At 56.4% G+C, this 20694-nt stretch overlaps 1 protein-coding gene across 3 annotated transcripts in view; it reads left to right on the plus strand.

The window, feature by feature from the left end:
- The first annotated feature begins 495 nt into the window (after positions 1–495).
- ARHGEF17 (Rho guanine nucleotide exchange factor 17) overlaps positions 496–20694 on the plus strand; it is a 53953-nt gene continuing 33754 nt past the window's right edge. For 2 of the 3 annotated variants that reach the window (XM_012744918.3, XM_012744919.3), the window contains exon 1: positions 496–3687. In XM_012744918.3, coding sequence (XP_012600372.2) covers positions 496–3687 — 3192 coding nt within the window. The remainder of the gene's footprint in view (positions 3688–20694) is intronic. The other variant, XM_020286603.2, reaches the window with a different exon arrangement.

Raw genomic sequence — 20694 nt, forward strand, 5'->3', positions numbered from 1 at the left:
CCTCGCGCGCGCCCGGAGCCCACCCCCTCTTTTGGGCGCGAGGCCCCGCCCCCCGCCCCCTTTCCTCTGCCACAAAGTTTATTTGCAACAAAAGGGAGCGAGGAGCGAGCAGCCAAGGGGGAGGGAGCGGGAGCCGGAGCGGGAGAGCGAGGGGAGGCAGGCCGCCGCCGGGCGGGCGCAGAGCCGAGGAACCGAGCGCTGGGATCCCGCCCGGGCACAGCCGCGATGCCTCGGGTCGCTCCAGCCGAGGTGGGGGCTGGCCCTGGGGGTCGGCGCTGAGGCTGGGGGAGCCGCTGGGGATGGAGCCGATGCTTCCTGCGGCCGCAGAAACTTGAGCCGCGGCAGACAAACCTCTGCTCTGGTCTCTGCGCGCTCCTCACGAACCCCCGCGCGCTGCTTCGGGCGCAGAGCCGCTGCGCTCCTTTGCAGCGGGGGCGCAGGGGGGGTTGGCCGCGGCTCCCCGAGGCCAGCCCCCCCGGAGTGAGTGCTGCCACCATGGCGGACGGGGCACCCCGGCCCCCGCTTTATCGCAGCGTCTCGTTCAAGCTGCTGGAGCGCTGGAGCGGCGGGCCTGGGCTGAGGGAAGAGGACACCGACACCCCCGGGTTGCGGCGCCGCGCCTCGTGCCGGCCTACCACGGCAGTCCCAGGACAGCCCTCTCGGCGCGTGTCCAAGCTGGCGTCGGGGCCCCCGGCCGCCTCCGCGCAGCCGCGCCCGCTCCGCAGCCTCTCGCCGTCGGTGCGCCAGCTCTCCCGGCGCTTCGACGCGCCACGTCTGGAAGACGACTCCGCTGGGGCCCGGGACGGGGGCGTCTTCCCTGGGGCCGCGGAAGAAGCGGCCGAGAGCGCTGCGCGCGGGGCCTGGCCCAGCGTCACCGAGATGCGCAAGCTCTTCGGCGGCCCTGGCTCCAGGAGGCCCAGCGCCGACTCTGAGGCCGCGGGCACGCCCAGCCCCGACGGTGCCGCGTGGGAGCCCCTGGCTCGGGAGCCCCGGCAGCCACCGACGCCACCTCCTCGGACGTGCTTCCCCCTGGCGGGTCTGCGTTCGGCGCGACCACTGACCGGGCCGGGGGCCGAGGGGAGGCGGCGGCGGCAGCAGCAACAGCAACAGGAGCGGGCTCAGCGTCCGGCGGATGGTTTACATTCTTGGCATAGCTTCTCCCAACCGCAGACCGGGGCCCGGGCCTCCTGCTCCTCCTCCTCCTCGATCGCCTCCTCCTATCCTGTCAGCCGCAGCCGGGCTGCCAGCTCCAGCGAGGAGGAAGAGGAGGGCCCACCTCAGCCGCCTCGGGCACAGAGTCCGGCCTACCACGGCGGCCACTCCTCGGGCAGTGAGGAGGACCAAGACGGTGAGGGCGGCCACCTCTGGGAAGGGAGGCCGGGACTCAGGCCTGGAAACTCCCTGTTGGATCAGGACTGCAGGCCTGACAGTGATGGGTTAAATCTGGGCAGCATGGACTCAGCAGGGGGAGCCAGGAGCCCCGAACCCCCAACATCTCCAAGAGCCCCTAGAGAGGAAGGACTCCGGGAGTGGGGTCCCCCGCCTTGCGTCCCAGGTCCCCAGGAGGGACTGCTGCCTATGTCTGACACCGTAGGAGGAGCTTTCCGTGTGGCCAAGGTGAGCTTTCCAGCGTACCTGGCCAGCCCCACAGGCTCCCGTGGTAGCAGCCGTTATTCCAGCACAGAGACCCTCAAGGACGACGACCTGTGGTCTAGCCGGGGTTCTGGGGGCTGGGGTGTGTACCGCTCCCCTAGCTTTGGAGCCGGGGAAGGGCTCCTCTTGCGGTCCCAGGCTCGAACCCGTGCCAAGGGACCTGTGAGTACCACCAGACCGTTGAGAGATGGAGGATTAGAGCTGGACAAGAGCCGGCAGCGGAAGTCCCTGTCAAATCCAGATATTGCCTCAGAGACCCTGACACTGCTCAGTTTCCTGCGCTCAGACCTTTCAGAGCTGAGGGTCCGAAAGCCTAGTGGGGGCCCAGAGGACCATGGGAGCAACCCCCTAGATGACAGAGACTCACCATCAGCAGGTGACCCTGTGGGACAACTTGGACCCATGCCCACCCCAGCCCCAGCATCACCTGGCACCCGCCCCACACTCAAGGACTTGACGGCCACCTTGCGGAGGGCAAAGTCATTTACCTGCTCTGAGAAGCCCATGGCCCGCCGGCTGCCCCGTGCCAGTGCCCTGAAGCCCAGCTCCTCTGAGCTCCTGCTGGCAGGCCCTGGTGCCGAGGAGGACCCACTGCCCCTCATCGTCCAGGATCAGTATGTGCAGGAGGCCCGGCAGGTTTTTGAGAAGATCCAGCGCATGGGTGCCCAGCAGGATGATGGAAGCGATGTGCCCCCTGGAAGCCCTGACTGGGGAGGGCATGCAACCCAAGGGCAACGGTCTCAAGAAGAGCTCTCGGGCCCTGAGTCCAGCCTGACAGATGAGGGCATTGGGGCAGACCCTGAGCCCTCTGTTGCAGCCTTTTGTGGCCTGGGTACAACAGGAGTATGGCGACCCCTTTCCTCATCTTCAGCCCAGACAAACCACCATGGCCCCGGAACTGAGGACAGTCTAGGTGGGTGGCCATTGGTGTCCCCTGAGACCCCTCCCACACCAGGTGCCCTCCGCCGGCGACGAAAAGTCCCACCTTCAGGTCCTGGTGGGACTGAACTGAACAATGGGGAGGCAGGTGAAGCTTATAGGTCCCTAAGTGACCCAATTCCACAGCGACACTGGGCTGCCACCTCTGAGGAGCCCTCTGGGTTCTCCATGGACAGCAACCTCCTGGGCTCACTGAGCCCCAAAACTGGGCTCCCAGCGACCCCAGCCGTAGATGACGGCTTGACCAGTGGTCACAGTGATTGGTCTGTGGGCAGTGAAGAGAGCAAGGGGTACCAGGAGGTTATTCAAAGCATTGTTCAGGGGCCTGGTGCCTTGGGGTGTGTGGTGGATGACAGGGTTGCTGGCAAAGCCCCCAAGAAGAAATCTCTGAGTGACCCCAGCCGCCGTGGGGAGCTGGCTGGGGCTGGATTCGAGGGCCCTGGAGGGGAGCCCATCCGAGAAGTTGAGCCCATGCTGCCTCCGTCCAGCAGTGAGCCCATCCTTGCAGAGCAGTGGGCAGAGCCAGAAGAGCCTAGTCCTGCTAGGGGCCGAGCAAAGTCTGAGCGGGCTCTACCTGAGGCCCTGCCTACCTCCACTGCCCACCGGGACTTTCACCTTGACCCCAAGCTGGCTGACATCCTGTCCCTGAGGCTCACTCGCCGAGGCTCCAAGAAGCGCCCAGCTCGGAGCAGTCACCAGGAGCTTCGGAGAGAGGAGAGCAATCAGGACCAGACTGGTGGCCTGTCTCGGACCCAGCCCTCCTCCAAACATGTTCGCCATGCCAGTGTGCCCGCCACCTTCATGCCTATCGCGGTGCCTGAGCCACCAACTTCTGTTGGCCCACCTGTGGCTGTGCCGGAGCCCATGGGCTTCCCTGCCCGAGCCCACCCCACATTGCAGGCACCATCGCTTGAGGATGTTACCAAGCAGTACATGCTGACCCTGCACTCGGGCGAGGTCCCTGCCCCAGTGCCTGTGGACATGCCCTGCTTGACTCTGGTTGCACCACCCTCTGCAGAGGCCAAGCCCCCTGAGGCAGCCCGGCCTCCTGAGGAGCCTGCCCCAGCCATCAAGTGCTGCAGCAAGCCACAGGTGGTGAGTCCTTGGTGGGAGGGCTTCGGGATGGGGCTGAAGAACACTCCTTGGGCACTGACTTCCATGGAGCCTTTTACAGTGTACTCTTGGGGCAAGTGACCAGATCCCAAGGGTGCTTATCTGGTCCTGGAAGTGCCCAGGCAGTTTTAATAGTGTTAATGACACAAGGCTCCGTTTACTCAGGGCTTGTAGAGATTTCGGGCTTCTGCTGGTGCTAATGTCAAAGGTGCTTGTCTGCCCCAGGTGTTCTGAGTGATAGTTACAAAGGATTCCTGTCTTGCACCCAGCACAGGCTCAGTCCTTCTCCGAGCCTTGCTGCTCTGTTGGCCAGACCCCTTATAGGATGTTTGGCCTGGAGGCCCACAGTTGACATGAGTTTGCCCTTCCTCTTGTGGCTTTCCTATGACAGGTCAGAATGTAGGGCTGTTCCTGGCCCTGAGAGAATTGGGGAGGTACAAGGCATTACTTTATGGAGTAGCAGAGAGGGGTCAGGATTCGAATTCCAGCTCTGCCCCTGCTGTGTGACATTGGCCTTTCTCTGTGACTTAACTTCCCCATCCATAAAATTGGGAAAGGGAGCATAAACAAAGTGGTGCCTAAGTTTCCATCCAGCTGGTACTGTGCAGATTCATGGGAGTCTACCGGTTTGAGTTGAGGCACACTTGGACCCTGAGGTCTGCTATAGCTTCTTCAGATTGGGACAGCTTCTAGATGGGGGCTCCTGGGGGAGGGTAGAGGCAGCGGGTGGGCTGCAGAGGCTGAGCAGCCAGGGTCCTTTAGAGAGGTCCAGAGTGGTTCTGGACGCCACAGGCAGGGCTGCTTCTATGGGTCGGGGAGGGGTATGTGTTCTGGTCCCACATCCTGCCTGCTTGCATCTTCTCCCCTCCCCACCCCCTTCCTGGTGGCTCTTGAGATGCTCCCCACTTTCTGCCATGCCACAGGGCTCACTCTCCCCTAAGCCCCCACTTCTACCTTCTGGCTTCAGCTATCCCTGGAGTTTTGCCTGTGGTTTCAGATAGGTTGTAGGCAGCATAGGCCCTGGAATCTGGATTAGGGGGTAGATTCTAGGCTCTGGGTCCTGCTTGGGTTATTTCCACTGCGGCCTGCACTCCCACTGTGTTCCCCGACTGTGTGAGAAGCCTGGAAACCCTAAACCCTGGACTAATTTGGTCACTCCAGTTCCCAGCGCTCTCACGGCCCCTCTGAACTCCTTTTCTCTTTGTTTTCCTCTCCTTGTCTCTAGTTCCCCCTGGTCCTGGCTCTGGTGTTTCTCATGGAGGCTGCAGAGAGTGTCAGCAGGCAGGGAGTGGGGAGAGGGGGAATTTGGGACCTGTCCTTCCTTCTGAGACCCTATTAGGGCAGCTTGGGTGCCCCTAAACTCCAGTGCCAATTCTGTCTTTGGAAGGTGGGGGAGAAGATGGGGAGAGCAGGGGCAGCTCCTGCCAGGGAGCTTCTTCCTAGCTTCCTTTCCCATATAATTACCTTCTCTGGGAGCCTTGAAAGCTCAGCTGGGGGACAGGGCAGGAGTGAACCATGGGACTCAGAGACTGGGGGTGGGAAGGAGTGCTTCTAAGTAGAGGCACTGAGACCCAGAGAGGAGGTGGGAGTTTTTACAGAACTGGCTCCTGCCCCACCTCCCTTCTCCCTTCACATTCTCCCCCGACCCCAGGGGGCTCTGAGGTGGGACAGGCTTCTCCCCGCCTTGCATGGAGGCTTTCTCTGGCCTCTAAGTCTTTGCTCACTCCAGTCCTGCCACTTTTCCAGGCCCAGATTGGTGTCCCCTCTTACCCCTCAGGGGGGAGAACTGGTGAGTCTATAATTAAAAGAGCAGGGTTTGAGCCTTGACTGCAGATCCCTGTGTGGCCTAGGAGCTGTCACATCCCTACTCTATGCCTTACTTTCCCTTTCTGTAAAATGGGGACAACGGTCTCTGCCTGGCAGGCTCTTGTACAGTGAGTGGGTGGTGTGATTATTTCCTCCCAGGGGCAGAAAAGAGGAAAAATAGCCCCTACTGCCCCAGCTGCTTGTCAGTGACCAGGCCTGGGACCTCCTCCCTGCCCTTCTGCTAGTTTGTGAGCACAGGGCTGGGTGCTTGGGGGCTGGGTGTAACCTGGTAAGCTTCAGTTGGCTCAGAAAAGATTCACCATCTCTTAATTTCCCACCCCCTCATAAAGCCTGGAAGTTCTTCCATCTGCTAGCCCAAATCCCTCCTGCTGTCCCCTTCCTTCTGACTCCAGGAAAATGGGGAGCAGCTGTCCACCCCCTCCTTCTGGCCTCTGTTGAGGAGACAATGTTCCCTTGTTTCAGGCCTGGGGCTCCAGTCATGCTCCCTGGGCCGTGGGTGGGGGTGGCGTGGTGTGGGCTGTGAGAGAAGTTATCACTCTTTGCTTATAGGGCAGAAACCAGCGTGAACCTAGGCAGGGGCTGACAGGAGAGGCCGTGGGGGCTGTGGGGACCCCTGGCCCAACCCCAGGCTGTGGGGAGTCACTCACACTCAGGTCTTTCTCAGCCCAGAACCCATATTCATGCTCTGGGTGGTGTTGCCCCAGTGTTGGGAGGTGGGAGGCCTGGATACCAGGCCTGGATCGGTCTCTGAACTTTCTCTGACACCTGGACAGAGGTCTCTTTGGCCCTCAGTTTTCCCATCTGTACAGTGGGAGCTTAGGCTGCCTGGTCTTTGAGGCTCTGTAGCAAGGACTCATCCTGAAGGGTGGTCAAGGGAAATGGGAGGAGTCAGGGGTGTAGGGGTGTGGTTGGAGGGGGAGGAGGGCAGCTTTCTGCAGTAGCTGTAAGAGCCTAGGAGTGCAGGGACTAAGGGACAGCTCCGGGGTAATTTGTTCCATGAACACTTGCTTGCCTGTGTGCTTGGAGGTGAGGAGACAGAGCTGTCTGGGCCTCCCACGCCCCTCGTTACTTCTACTTAAGCCCAAATAGCCTGGTTGATCAGCAACTCTTTGTGCCAGGGCTTCCTGCATTCTGGCCTTAAAGTACAGAGTCTTGTAGTCCAGCCTTCTGCCCACAGGTACCTGATACCCATTTGATACGTGCAACAACGATAGCCCAGATACAGGAAGTGACTCCGTCTCTCAGAGTCATGGATGGATGAACTCACAGAACTTTAGCCTGTTGGAATAGCAGTAACAATGGCTAATATTTATGAATGCTTACTATATGCCAGACACTGACTGTTTCATTCTTGGAACGTGAACGCTCTGGGTCTGTTTCACAGTGCGGGCTTAGACTCGGTTCACTGCTGAGTCCTAGCATATCTGTGTCTTAGAGGCGAAGGGCCTGAGGGATCCCTGTTTTACAGTGGGATTGGTTTGCCATGTGAGTAGGGAGGACAAGTTGCGGGACACTTGGGGGTGTCACCTGCATATCCCCAACATCCTGAACAATTTCATAGTGGTTATTTAATTCACCAGAGCCTGGGGTAGGGGTAGGAAAAACTTTGAGACCCAGAGAGGGAGAATGCTGAATCTGAGGTCACACAGCAAGGCTGGCGCAGAGCCAGGCCCAAGCACCAGAAGCCTGGCCTCGTTGCTCCCCACCCCCAGTGACAGCCCCCCACCCCCTGCCTGGCCAGCTCCCTGCCTTGCTGATGAAAGCTGGCAGCTCTTCCAATCACCCTTCTTCTCTCTGTCTCCCCTTGGCAGGGAACCCGCAGGGGTGGGGGCTCTGTCCTTCCCCTCCTTGGCTCTTTGCTGTGATTTTTCCATGGAAACTGGTTCTAGAGGGACGGGAGGAGGCGATTAGGACGCTTGGAATTCTGAGCAGTACCAAATATCTATAATTAAATGTCTTGTCACCCAGCAGGAGGGTGGGATGGAGGAGGACAGGCAGAGAGGGCTGTCCTGTTCCTCTGTTTATCCCCCCCAACTCCTTCCTAAGGGCCCTAGGCTGTTGGGGAAATGCTCTCCAGGAATGAGTCCACCCCAGAGAGGAAGGGTTGGGGGATGGACCAGAGTTGAGTCTGACATTTTCCAGCCTGTGTTTCCCAGACCAGCTGGGTTTGGGAGGCGGGGAGGCTGCTGCTAATCCTGTCCCCAGCCCCCTCTCCCCATGGAGGGACTTGCCTCTCCTGCTTCCCTCTCTCCCTCCCATCTGTGATCTCTCAGGCTACATATGCTACCCTGCGTGGGGTAGAGGCACCCCCAGGCTGCCTGGGAGCCATGACACTCAGAGAGTTTAGGATCCAGAATCAGACTGGAAGGGGCTTAGGATGTTGAGAGACTAGCCTGGGGGCTGGCAGGGGGCCTTCCTAGAAGAGGCTGTGACTGAACTTGGCCTTGAACACCAGAAGAAATGGAGGGGTTCTAGGAGGAGGACACTGCATGAGCAGAGGCTAGAAGGTGGGAAAGAACCTGGCGAGTTGTATTTGTTTCAGGGACTTGGGTGGCCCTTGAAGGGTAATGCATTCATCCATTTAGCAGATACTTACTGAGCACCTAGATGTGTCAGGCCCTCTTCTAGGCTGGGATACAGCAGCAAACAAACAAAGGCCAGCCCTGCTGGAGCTTCCAGACTAGTGAGGAGACCTGTCTGTAAATGGAGACTTCATATGTCAGGGAGCAGTAGGGGCTGGGGAGAAAAATGAAGCAGGAAAAAGGAAGAGAGAATGACAGGGTGGAGGGACTATTTTAGATTGAAAGGGCTGGAAGGCCTATCTGAGGAGATGATGTTTGAGCAGAGCCCTGAAGAAAGCGAGGGAGCAAATCCAGTGGCTGTGTGAGGGGAAGAGCATTCTGGACTGAGAGGAGGAGCAGCAAGTGCAAAGGCCCTGAGGTGTCTGAGAAACAGTCAAGAGGACTGTATGGATGGAACAGAGAAGCAGGAGATCAGAGCTCAGAGAAGTGAGGGAGCACAGAGGTGGGTTAAGGAAACGAAGACCTTGTAGGCCAATAGGAGGACTTCAGCATTTACTCGTAGTGAGGTGGGGCAGACACTGTTGGAATGTTCTGAGAAGTGTTGGACTTCAGCATTTACTCGTAGTGAGGTGGGGCAGACACTGTTGGAATGTTCTGAGGAGTGTTCTCATGTCTGCTTTGGCTGCTCCATGGGGGTAGATTTTAGGGGGTCAGGATGGAAGCAGTGAGGCCAGCCAGGAGGCCACTAGAATAATTGGGGCAACAGATGATGGTGGCCTGGGCCAGGGCAGAGGTGGTGGGGTGGTGGGTTTCTGCATCAACCCAAAGGGCTTTGCAAAGGCCTGGACCCCAGCATCCAAGGTGAGCGCAGAGCTATGACCACTTGTGCTGCTGGGTGATGTGTGAGGGGTCACTTACGGTGGGAAGAGGGAAATTGACAAAGCCCCCAAAGTGGATGGGGGCTGTGGGCTATACTGACCACCCCCAGCAGGCATACATTGGCTTGGCTCGAAGGCTAGGAGAGTGGCGCTGCCATAGGGCCCTGGTGAGGCAGTTGACAACCATATCCCATTGGGCCCCAGTGAGGAAGGTGACAGTGCCCCATCCCATTGCAGCCACTGTGACACCCATCCAGCTCCAGCTTGCATGTCTCCTGGGACAAGGAGCTCATGTCCCCACCCCGAAAGGCAGCTCCTGTCCCTCCTATCCAGCTAGGTAGGCATTGCCACAGCTCCAATATTTGAATAAAGAAGCCGGCCCAGAGCCAGCAGAGGTTTGCCTAAGGCCCCATGGCTCAAGCATGGGATTTGGCCCCTGGTGTCCTGACTTCCAGGCCATACATTGGCCCCACAGAATTCCCACTGAGCAGAGTTGGCAGGGATGGCGGTGGCAGGGAGGGGGAAAGGGGAGCCCATGTTTCCCAGAAAGGCTTGAAGCCCTGGCGTACTTGTTGGGAAATGTGCCCAGGCAGCCTGGCGCCTTGTTGGCAGGCCCTGAAATGGGGGCTATGGGTCCCCTGGGAAGCAGAAGCCTATTGGACCTGATGCCCCACCCATGGGAGTTGATCTTTCCTGTTCCCCCTCCACTTCTCAGCCCCCAGGGCTTCTGGAGCATTCCAGTGGTAGACAGAAGCAGAGGAAAACTGTCCTGCTGCTGGGCTCTGAGCAATGAGTAAGCCCCAGCTTATGACATTCAGGGGCCTGGGGCCCCCACCAGGGTATTTGAGCCCACAGAGATATTTCCAGTACCCAGGCCTCCAGTAGCTGTGGGGTTCACTGCAGATGGCCTGGGCTAGTGCATAGAGCCACAGACTCCCCCATACTCTCAGGCACCAGGATAAAACCTCCTTACAGGGCTGTTGGGAAAGGCAATGGTCCTGCGTAAGGGTCTCAATTGTAGACCGAAGAGCTGGCAGGCTCAGAGTGGTGTGAGTCTAGCCCAGGTCTGCCCCCAGGGCTCTCTCCCCTACCACCAGCTCCTGCTCTGGGCTTCCCTGCCTGACACCTGCAGAGAAGGTCTTTTATTTTTTTATTTTTTTTTTTGAGACAGAGTCTCTGTTACCCGGGCTAGAGTGCCGTGGTGTCAGTCTAGCTCACAGCAACCTCAAATTCCTGAGCTCAAGCAATCCTTCTGTCTCAGCCTCCCGAGTAGCTAGGACTACAGGCATGCGCCACCATGCCCGGCTAATTTTTTCTATATATTTTAGTTGGCCAATTAATTTCTTTCTATTTATAGTAGAGACGGGATCTCGCTCTTGCTCAGGCTGGTTTCGAACTCCTGAACTTGAACGATCTCCCTGCCTCAGCCTGCCAGAGTGCTAGGATTATAGGCGTGAGCCACTGCACCCGGCCTGCAGACAGGGTCTTTTCCCACATTTGTGGCAGGCTGTGGTGCTCACTCTGGGGCCTGTCTAGAAGTGATATTGCTGCTGACAGGACATTAAAACTTCCTCTGGTTTATTTCTGGTGGGGCTTGGGGGAAATCACCTGGCTCTAAGACTCTGCCTGGGCAGGAAGAGGGTGAGAGGGGAGTGCAGAGGGCAACTGGGGTGGGAAGGACACGAGCTGATTCCAGAGGTCTAGGCTGACCAACGAGTGGTGTATTAGTTTCCTATTGCTGCTATAGCAAATTACTATACATTTAGTGGCTTAAAAGAACACATTCTTGTTTTATAGTTCTGGAGGTAAGAAGTCTGAAATGGGTTTCACTGGGTGATAACAGGCCTGCCTTCTTTCTGGAGGTTTAGGGGAAAATCAGTTTCCCTGCCTTTCCTAGCTTGTGGTGTACTGCCAGCACTCCTTGGTTTGTGGCCCCTTCCTCTGTCTTCACAGCCAGCAGCATAGCATCTTCAGCTCTCTCCCTGTGCACCTCCTCCTCCCTCTTTAAGGGCCCTTGTGATTATATTGGGCCCACCTGAATAATCCAGTACTCTTCCCATCTCAGAATCCTTAATTACGTCTGCAATTCCTTGGCCATGTAAGATAATATATTCACAGGTTCTGAGGATTAGGACATGGACATCTTTCGGGAGGCCGTTATTCTGCCTGCCACACTGATAGGTGAGGGACCAGGCTGTCGACTCCTGAGATTCGGAGCCCCTAGTAGGTGCAGGTCGTTCTGGGGCACAGCCTATGAACTCAGGCCCACTGCATTTATCTTGCCTTCATTTCTTCCCATGGTCATTTGTTATTCACTCACTCACTCATTCATTCATTCATTCATTCATTCATTCATTTAGCAGTCAATTGTTGAGCCCCATTATGGGCAGTGGGGACACGCAGGGAAAGTTTGCATACCATCCCTGCTTGCCAGGAACTTTCAACAAGGGTCCTAGTCCCCTGAGCTAGGTGAGGTCTGGAGGGAGGCTGGGGACAGGCCTGGCTTCAAATGGTGGCTGGCCCTAGTTTTGCTGACTAGAAAGTGGGATAAAGCAACTCTCAAAAAGTGCAGTTGGTAGAAGAGTTTAGAGCCAGGGCAAGAAGGAAAGGGTTTAGAGCAGGGGCCTGGGGGAGAGCTGGAGTCACGTCCTTCCAGGCTGTCCCAGCTGAGGGCAGAGCTGGGACCCCAGGGCCAATGGAAAGTTGCTCCCTATCCCCATGTTCTGGGAGCTCCATGTTGGGGACTGGTGACCCTGGTGCTGTCTGACCTGAGAGGCTGAGGGGCTTCCAGGGAGTTGGCGTGTAGAGGGTAACGGGCACTGTCCAACATGCCTTTCTCCCCCAGGCTGACTTCGGGACCCTGGGCAAACACTTACCTACTCCCCTGAATCTGCAAAATGGGGGATAATATCCCCTTGCTACACAAAGGATTATTGTTGAGATAAAATGAAACGATGCCAAGAGGCCTTGGCATGTAGTAAGTGCTCAAGAAATGTTAGTTCCTCCTCTCATGCCCGAGATGCTAAGATTTTATGATTCAAAGATTGTCAGCTGTTCAGCACCTCTTTCCAGCCATGAAGCGGAGGACAAAGAAAGCTCTAGACAAGAAGGCAGGTCGGGGTCCCTCCGGGCTGCACCTGAGCGGAGTCAGTGGCTCAGCAGCCTGGGCCCTTGGAGGCAGGGAGGGAGAGGAGCCATGTGGGAGGGTGAGCTGAGTCCCCACTACTGTCCTTTCTCCTCTCTGTAGGTCTCCCTCTACTTTTGTTACCACCAGTCCCAGCCCAGGACATGTCTGGGATAGCACAGCCCATGGTAACAGGCAGAGCAGAGCCAAAGCTCTTTGTGGGACAAAGCCCCAGGCCCGCTGGAACCGGCCTATGAGATAGAGCTTGGTCTCCCTGCTTTCCATCCTGGTCCCGGAGCCCCTCCCCGGCGAGAGCCTGGGCCTCTGTGTGCCTGGTGGGCTTTGGGATCAGACTGATATGGGTTAAAATCTCGACTCTGACTCTGACTCCCTCACCGGTCATCAGGCCTCAACTCTGAGCCTTAGTTTCCTGCTTTGCAAAATGAGGACACTGAAGAGTTATGAGGGCCAACGAGATAATGTTAGTGGAGGCCTCGGCCCGGGACCCTGGGTCTAGACAGCTCTCAGAAATGTGGCCACTTAGTGTGTGGCTTCAAGATGAAGGATTCTGAGTTCTTTTCCAGGAGTCCAGCCCTCTTGATTTTGTTCATTATTTTGAGATTGTTCCTTCTTGGTTCTGGTGGCCTTTGGTCCTGAGATTGTGGGGTTGGGGAGAGGCCAGGCAAGTCGTGGGCCAGCTGGAGGGCCATGGGGGCACTGTGACAGGGAGCGGGAGCCAGGCCGAGGGAGCAAACGAAAGGTTGGTGTCTGTTTCCTGTTTATTGGTTCCCAGGGGGTGAGCAGGCCCTGCTCCCCCGGCACTGTGGAGCAGGAGGGAGGGAGGCCCAGGTTCCTGGCCGCCAGCCAGCCCCACAGCCAGCCTCCTGGGACTGCTGAGACCCCACTCCCCCATTGCCTGGACAAACATTCAGTCCTTTCCCAGGACAGGGCACTGGAGGTTAAGAAGCAGATGTGGAAGGGAAGGGGTGGAAGGATGGGAAGGGACCCCTCCTCCCAATAAAAGTCCTGGCGACGCCATCTTTCTTGGCTGCCTGTGTGTCACTGAGGTCTCACTCCTGGTTTCTCGCCATCCCCCTGCCTCTCCATGTCTCCCTGGGATGGGGCCTGGTGGGGAGACGTCCAGTTTCTTGGCAGGCCAGCAGGGCAGGAGGAGGAAGAAGAAGAGGGCCAGGGCCTTGAATGCCAGGATGGTCCACTTGTAGAGACCCTCAGATACCAGCCATGTCTTTGAACCTTCCTTCACCCCTGCATTATTCGGATGAGGAAACCGAGACCCAGTGAGGGAGGGGTCTTGCCCCAAACCACGCAGTAACAGACCAGACCCAGAACTCTTCCCCGTGCACTTCACCATTGCCCCAGCCCTACACTGGAACTGCTGGGTACAAGGGGCCACTGGCAAGTCTTGAGAGGGGAGGGTGCATGGGTCACCTGTCATTTGGGGAGTTGGTCTGAGCCAGGGCAGGGAAGCGAAGCCCCTGTATATATCTGAGGCCAAGAGAGCACGAGGTCTCAGTTCCACCAAAGCACACAGGGAGGAGCCAGACTGAAGGCCTTGAGTGCCGAGTTCAATGGTCTGGGCATGGGGAGCCATGGAGGAGGCAGGGATGGGGAAGAGTGCTGCCAGCTTTGCGTGTTACAGTGCGGCCTCTGTTTGTGAGGTGATAGTTGGACTAGACAGCACGGGGAGGGGAGAATCCTGAGCTTAGGGGAGCAGAGGACGTGGAGGTGGCGAGAGGAGGACGGACTGGGGAGGTGATTGGGAGGTACGATCTGAGGATTTAAATTTAGGCTCAAGGGTCCTATCAGAAATGGGTGGGAGAGCAGGACCCACCTCCCTTATTTGAGTTAGAAAATGGGCTGTGGGACTGCATGCAGGGTCTGAGTCATCCCCCTGCTTCCTAGTAGAACTTTCCTCTGCATTCTGCAAGGGTGAGGGGCTCTATGCCAGCTCAGGTCACTGCCCACGCCCACTGTGCCTCCTGTCTGACTCCAGCCCCCTGCTCTGGTGGGAGTGCCACCAGGGGGGCCTCTGGGGAGCAGCAGAGCTCCGGCCACATCTCCAATCTGGCCTGTCGGGGAGAAGTGTGGTATAGGAAGCAGGCCTGTGCTGCCTTGCTGGTACCAACCCAAGACAAGTCAGTCTGCCTCAGTTTCCTCATCTGTGAAGCAGAAGTCCCAGATGTGGCAGAGCCCAGTAGAGCTCTGGAATATGCTGGCTCTCTGGCGCTGGAGGTCAAGAGACTGGTAGGTAGACAGGTAGGCAGTCTTGCTAGTAGTGCTCATGCAGTCCTGTAGTCAGAGACAAAGAACCCTTGTGATATTTGTGCCACAGACTCCCGAGACCAAGGCCGTTCTGTTGGCCCTGCACCGCCAGAGGCCTTCTGGAGAAGAGCAGGGCAGGGGCTGTTGGGAGAGGAAGAACTCAGATTTGGGGCCTGAGCTGAGCCTGTTTCCCCACCAGATGCTAAGTACCCTGCTAGCTCCTTGCTGCTCCTGCACCCCCCACCCTGCCTGGACCAGCCGCTTCCAGGCTTCTCCCCAAGGCCAGCGGGGGCGTTGCCTGGTGCGGGTGAGGAATTTCAGAGGAAACGGCTAAATTCAGCCCCAGCTAAATATAGTCCTGGGCCTGGCCCCAAGACTGGAGGAGGACGAGGAGGAGGAGAAGGGCCAGGCAGGGTGCTCATCCCACCGGCCCCACCTCATCACCTGGGCCCAGAGCCTGGCTGCCCTCCTGGGGATCTGGCTCTTCTACTCACTCACACCAGGCCTCTCTCTCTTTGGCATCTCCTTGCCTTCTTCACCCCTCTCCTCCTCTGTCCTTCAGCCTGCTTTCCTCCCTGGGCCTTGCTCCTTCTGACCCTCTATATATCCCTGCCTCCCGAGACAGAGCCAGACAGGCCCCAGGCCAGGAACTGGCCTTTGGAAGAGGCCCCTGTGTAGGGCGTGTCTCCATCAGCTTCCCAGCTCAGGTGTGAGGAACTGCCCCCACCCCAGGACACACAGCCATGGCAGCTCCTCTCTGCTTAGTGGGGAGCAGACCTCAAAGGCACAGGGGTATGCAGATGTGGGTGGGAGCCCCAGTCCTCCCTTTGACCAATACTTAGTTCTGGTCAGGTGGCCCCACCCATGCCAAACCCTCCTGTTCCTGGCACATGGTGGAGCCTCTACACATTTATTAAATAAATAACATGGGGGAGGCAGGAGGACAGCTGAGCCCTACCCTGGGGGAGTTCCCAGGCTACTCCAAGCTCCCCTCACCACCCCTGCCCAGCCCTCTGTTGGCTCTGTCTTGGGTACCAGGCAGGATGAGCAAAGGGTACTGTCCGGTGTCAGCACTGATTGGGGGTGGGGGCAGGAAGCCGACAATGAGGCCCAGAGAGGGTGAGGTGCTTAGCTCAGAGCACAGATCCCAGAAAGAGAGAGGTGGTATTTGGACCCGGGCTGGCCTCACTGCAAGGCTGGGGGAGTGAATCTTGCCTAATGCAGAGACATCAGGGAGGAAGCTGATAAACAGTCTTCAGAGGTCTGGTCCATCGTACCTGACACAGGTCAGGGGGCAGAGAGTCACCAGTAGTGGCAGTAAAGCTTGTAAAGCTCTTCCTGTGGGCCAGGTGCTGGTCTGAACACTTGACATGCATTAACTCACTCAGTCCTCACAGCACCCCTGTGGGGAGGTACTGTCTTCCCTGTTTTATAGATGGGGACCCTGAGGCACACCCTGTGAGGCAGCTGGCCCAAATTAGGAAGGCTGGTTCAGTGGCAGGGTTGGAGTTCAGGCTTCTGGGGCCCTGACAAGCCAGCTCCAGAACCTGTGAGTTGCTTGGGCTCCTGCCTTCCAGGTCTGCCTGGATGGGGGGTGGGGGGCAGTGCCATCACCAGGTGGGCACAGCAGGAGAGGGTGGATTCGGCTTTGGGCATCATGACCTCATTGGATTCACAGTCCATGGTCCCATCCCCAAGAACTAGTACATAGTAGTTGCTCAGTTAATATTAATTGAATGGTTTGGTTTCATTCAAAAAGCCCTCGGGGGGTGAAAGGGGGTGATGGGGCAGGCAGAAGGAATGAGTGTTTCCTCCCTTCATGGTCCCAGGGACCCTTTTCTTGGTGCTGGAGAGCAGCCGAGGTGAGTGCTAGCCCTTCTGCTGGCAGAAAGAGCTCAGCCCAGGAGTTGGGAAGATGCTGAGATGGGCCATGGGTGGCGGAAGGGGGGCGGGCAGGCCAGGCAGTGTGGCGCAGTCCCGTCTGCAGTATCTGGAAAGCAGATCTCTTGGGCCATGGCCGGCGTGACTCAAATGGAGACAAAAAAACCTTCCATATTTGGACAAAGAGCCCAGGCCCAGACCCACAGCCAGCCCAAGCTGACTCCCCCACCCCCGGCCTCCTGCCCTGTCTCCTTCTGGGCCCCTAGCCCTGAGCTCTGTCCCACAAGTTTAACTCTTGGGCCTCAGGCAGCACTGTGGCCCTCTCCCCTCAGTCACCAGGCCACCTTCTGTACGGCCAGGCCTGGGCTGTGGGTGCTAGGGAAGAAAGGCCCAGGTTTGGGCCTTGTGCTCAGGCTAGAGATGGAGAGAGGAGCCCTGGCAGAGCCCGAGGGCTGGAGGGGAGACACATGGAAACTAACAGTCCCACACTGTGGGGTACATTGGCAGCAGACCCCCACCCATCCCAACACGGGCAAAGCCAGAGGTGCACAACACATAGGCACGTGAATACATGTGTTTGCTCATGTGCACAAGCATGCACGCGCGTGCACACACACGCACACTCCTATTCAATCCCCAGCAGAGTCCTATACTCACAAAGACATCTATGCAGGAGTGAGGACCCAGCGTGGGAAACCCTCAGACCTTCCCTGGAGCAAGCTTTGATAACAGCAAAGTTGCAGTAGATCAGGGCAACCAGATGTCAACTTAATAAGTAATGTAATTAGGCATTATCCATCTGGAGAAATGTGAACACGGCAATTTGTCCCTGCATGAAACCCCCTGAGTGTTTGGCAAGGGACTGGGCTGAGTAGTAGATACTAGAACCAAGTGAGTGGGGAGAGGGCCTCAGCCCACTTCCTGCCTGGGAGCAGACCTCACTCTCATGGGGAGAGCCCGGCCATTGGACTGAGAACAGGGTGCTCACTGTCATTGTAGTGACTGAGCGCTGACTTCTCCTAACTTTTCTAACTAGCTGTGGGTAATTAACTCTGGAATACACGCTGGGTCTGGGGAACCCAGGGTAACCTTTAAAATTCAATTCCACTGTGGACCACCAGTGCCTGTATGTGCAGGGTTAGCATGGGGGCTAAGAAGGGGTTCTTGCCCCAGGGACACCATTGGAGAACTGGGGGTCAGAGGAGGCTAAGAAGGGTGAAGGCAGGGGAGGCTAACTTGGGGCAGCGGCTGGAGTCTTGAAGGACCAGTGGGCCCTTGACAGGTAAGCATGGCTGGGGCCCTTCAGGCAGAGAGAGCTGCAGAGAGGCCTGTGCTGGACCAGCCCTAGTGTGCCTGAGGTGCCACAAAAGCTCCCTGGTCTGAAGAGGTCAGGCGGGCCCTGGGGAGTCTTGAAGGCCAGGCCTGAAAATCTGGACTTGATCCCAGGGCAGGAATTTCCAAGCGTTTAAAAATAGTGGAACCCTTTCTTCTAGAGGAATCTTGACCTAGAACAATAAAATAGGCCAACATTATTGATTTAAGTGAAGGGGAGGGCAAGTCTGCCCCCTGGACCATGTCTTATCCCGTGTAATTCCATGGAGCCCCCAGGACTCAGTCAGAAAATCCCTGTTTTGGGCAGAGGGAAGGCTGATGAGTGGCTTAGAGCAAGGCAGGCCTCTCCCTTTAGCATCTCCGCAGGCTCAGAAGTGCAGCCAGCCAGTTTCCTGGGCAGGGCTAAATTCTGCTGCGGGCTGTGTCTCTACCCAGCCTCAGGGCTCCTGTGAGCAGGCAAGGCCCCACCCAGGGCCCGACCTGATTGGGAGAACAACCTGCTGGAGTGATGGCAAGATCCCACCTGCCCACTGCTGCCCCCTGAGAGGTACAGGCCCTTTGAGGGAGGTCGGAGCTGGCCACCAGCCGTGCTCCCAGAATGTGCACACTGTCTTGGCCCAGCTCAGCTACACTGACTGAGGATGGGCAGTGGCACCTTCCCTAGGGGCCCAGGAGTCCTCCTGACTCCTCTGAGGGGAGATGGTTTAGGTTAGAATCAGGAAGGACTTCACCAGAGTTGAGTGAGTAAAAGGAACAGTGTGAGCAAGTGTTTGGAAAGCTTGAGCTCTGGGGCTTGGAGGTCCAAGGCTCTTCAAGACCTGGGCTTTGCCCACCTTAGGCACCAGCCTTCCTGGCCCACCATATCACCCAGGCTCCTACTTCTTTGGCCACCAAAAACATAGCACAAGTAGAAAATGGCCAAACATAAAAATAGAAAGGTCTCTCACCTAGCAGAGAGGCAAGGATGTGCAAAGGCCTAGGGTTGTGAGAGAGTGTGATAGCTTGGAGGAACTACTATGGCCAGAACAAGCTGCAGCCAGGGCGTGAGAGAGGCGGGGAAATTTGATGCTGCTGGGTCCACAAGGGCCAGATCACTAAAGGTGTTGCAGGTTACCCCAAGTACGTGGGCTTGATCCTGTATCCAGCTGGGTTGGTATAATGGTTAGAACAGATGGCTTTGGTTCAAGTCCTGGTCTTCCTATTAGCTGTGTGACCATAAGTGAGTACTTAATCCCTCTGTGGCTCAGTTTAGGCACCTGTAAAATGGGGATAATGATGACAACACCCATTATAGGGTGGTTGTGAGAATTTAGTGTGACGTGTCTGTGGTGGCTGGGCTGGACCACAGGTACTGGGGATCAGTGGGAAGCCATAAAGCAGGTTGGAGGGGGAGGGAGGGTGGTGGCTGGGCCTGGCTGAGGAAGGGCCCCAGGGATGGAGGAAAGTGGATGGGTCCCTGAGGGTAGCCTAGAGAGCCATCTTTGGTAGGGGATGAGCTGAGTTCCCTGAGTTCCTCTGAACTCGGGGCCTCAGAGTGGCACCCACATTCTTCCATGTAGTTTTTATTCCCTGGGAGCCAACTTAGGACCTGGTCCTGTATGTAGGCTGGGAATACAGGAGAGAGACAGGGACACCAGGCCTGTGTCACCAGGGAGTGATCAGGACTGGGGCAGAGGTGCCCTGAGGCTAGAAGATCCCAGAGGGTTCTGCAGGAGAGGGAAGGAAGATGAAGGATGTAAAGGCTGTTCAGAGCTGAGACTTGAGGCTGGAGTGGGCAGCAGTGGCCAGATTACAAGATAGATTTACAAAGATGGATTAAAATTAAATCTATATATTTAATATTTTGAATATATAATATATTCAACTAGTTAAGAAAAATCAAAAAGAATAAAAAGTCCCCTTCCCACCCAGCTCCTTATCACCCACCCTGCCTGACCCCAGGCCACCCAGTTAGTAGTTTCATGTGAATCTTCTACCTGCAGATTCAGCACTTCGAGAGCATCCATGTTCCTTTTTGTACTGCATGGTGTTCCACTGTACAGATCATCAAACTGTATGGAACCTCATGTGAAGGATGTTTAGGTTTCTTCAGTCTTTTATTATTACAAACAGTGCTGCAGTGAATGAGCTTGTTCCTAGGTCATTTTGCATGGGGGAGTAGAATCACTGGGATAGAAGGGAGATGTGATTCTCATTTTGCTACTGTCCACGGGTGTCTGCCACTAGTGGGATGTCAGCCCGTTTCCCAACAACCTCACCAATTCAGACCTTTGAATATTTTCCCAATGCTATAGGTAAAAAATGGTGTCTTAGTATATATTAATTTGCATTTATCTTATAATGAGTGAGTCCGAGCATCTTCTTCTGTGTCCTTTTGGACATTTGGATTCCCTTTGCTGTGAATGGTTCATGTCCTTTGTCCATTTTCCTGTTGGGTTGTTAGTCTTTTGTTTTACCAATTTCTAGGAAGCTTTTAAATATTTGGGAGATTAATGCTTTGTCTGGGTTATGAGTTGCAAATATTTTTTCCTGATTCATCATTTGACTTTTGACTTTGTTTATGGTGTACTTTTGTCGTGCAAAAGGTCTTATTTTTATGTGGCCTAACTTATCAAGTTTTTTTTATTTTATGACTTCTGAATTTAAAAGGCCTTTCCCACTCCAAGGTTATAAAGCAATTCTCCTAAGTTTTCCTCTGGCATTTTAAGTTTTCTTGTTTTGTTTTACATTTAAATCTTTGATCTGTTTGGAATTTATCCTGGTGCATAGTGTGAGTTATGGCTTCAACTCTGTTTTTTCCCAGATGGCAGATATTTTAAGCTAGGGGGCAACTTGGTCAGGATCAGAGTGTCTTTCTGGGGTGGGTATGAAGGCCAGCTGAAGGGGAGCAAGGCTGTGGCTGTTGAGGATCAGTGGCCGGGCGATGAAGAGAAGGGCCTGACGTGGCACCAGTAGGACTTGGTGGGCATTTGAAGGTGGTGGCACCGCATCCCCAAATTCCTTATCTGTGCTGTGTGACTTTGGACAAGTCCCATCCCCTCTCTGGGCCTAAAGTACCATAGCTGGGAAGGGCGTTGGGCTGACTGTGAGGGAGGAGGTGGCCAGCGAGAGGGGGCTGTCCTGGAGGTGGGGCCACAGAGGA

Source organism: Microcebus murinus, chromosome 4, assembly GCF_040939455.1.
Source record: "Microcebus murinus isolate Inina chromosome 4, M.murinus_Inina_mat1.0, whole genome shotgun sequence".
NCBI lineage: Eukaryota > Metazoa > Chordata > Mammalia > Primates > Cheirogaleidae > Microcebus > Microcebus murinus.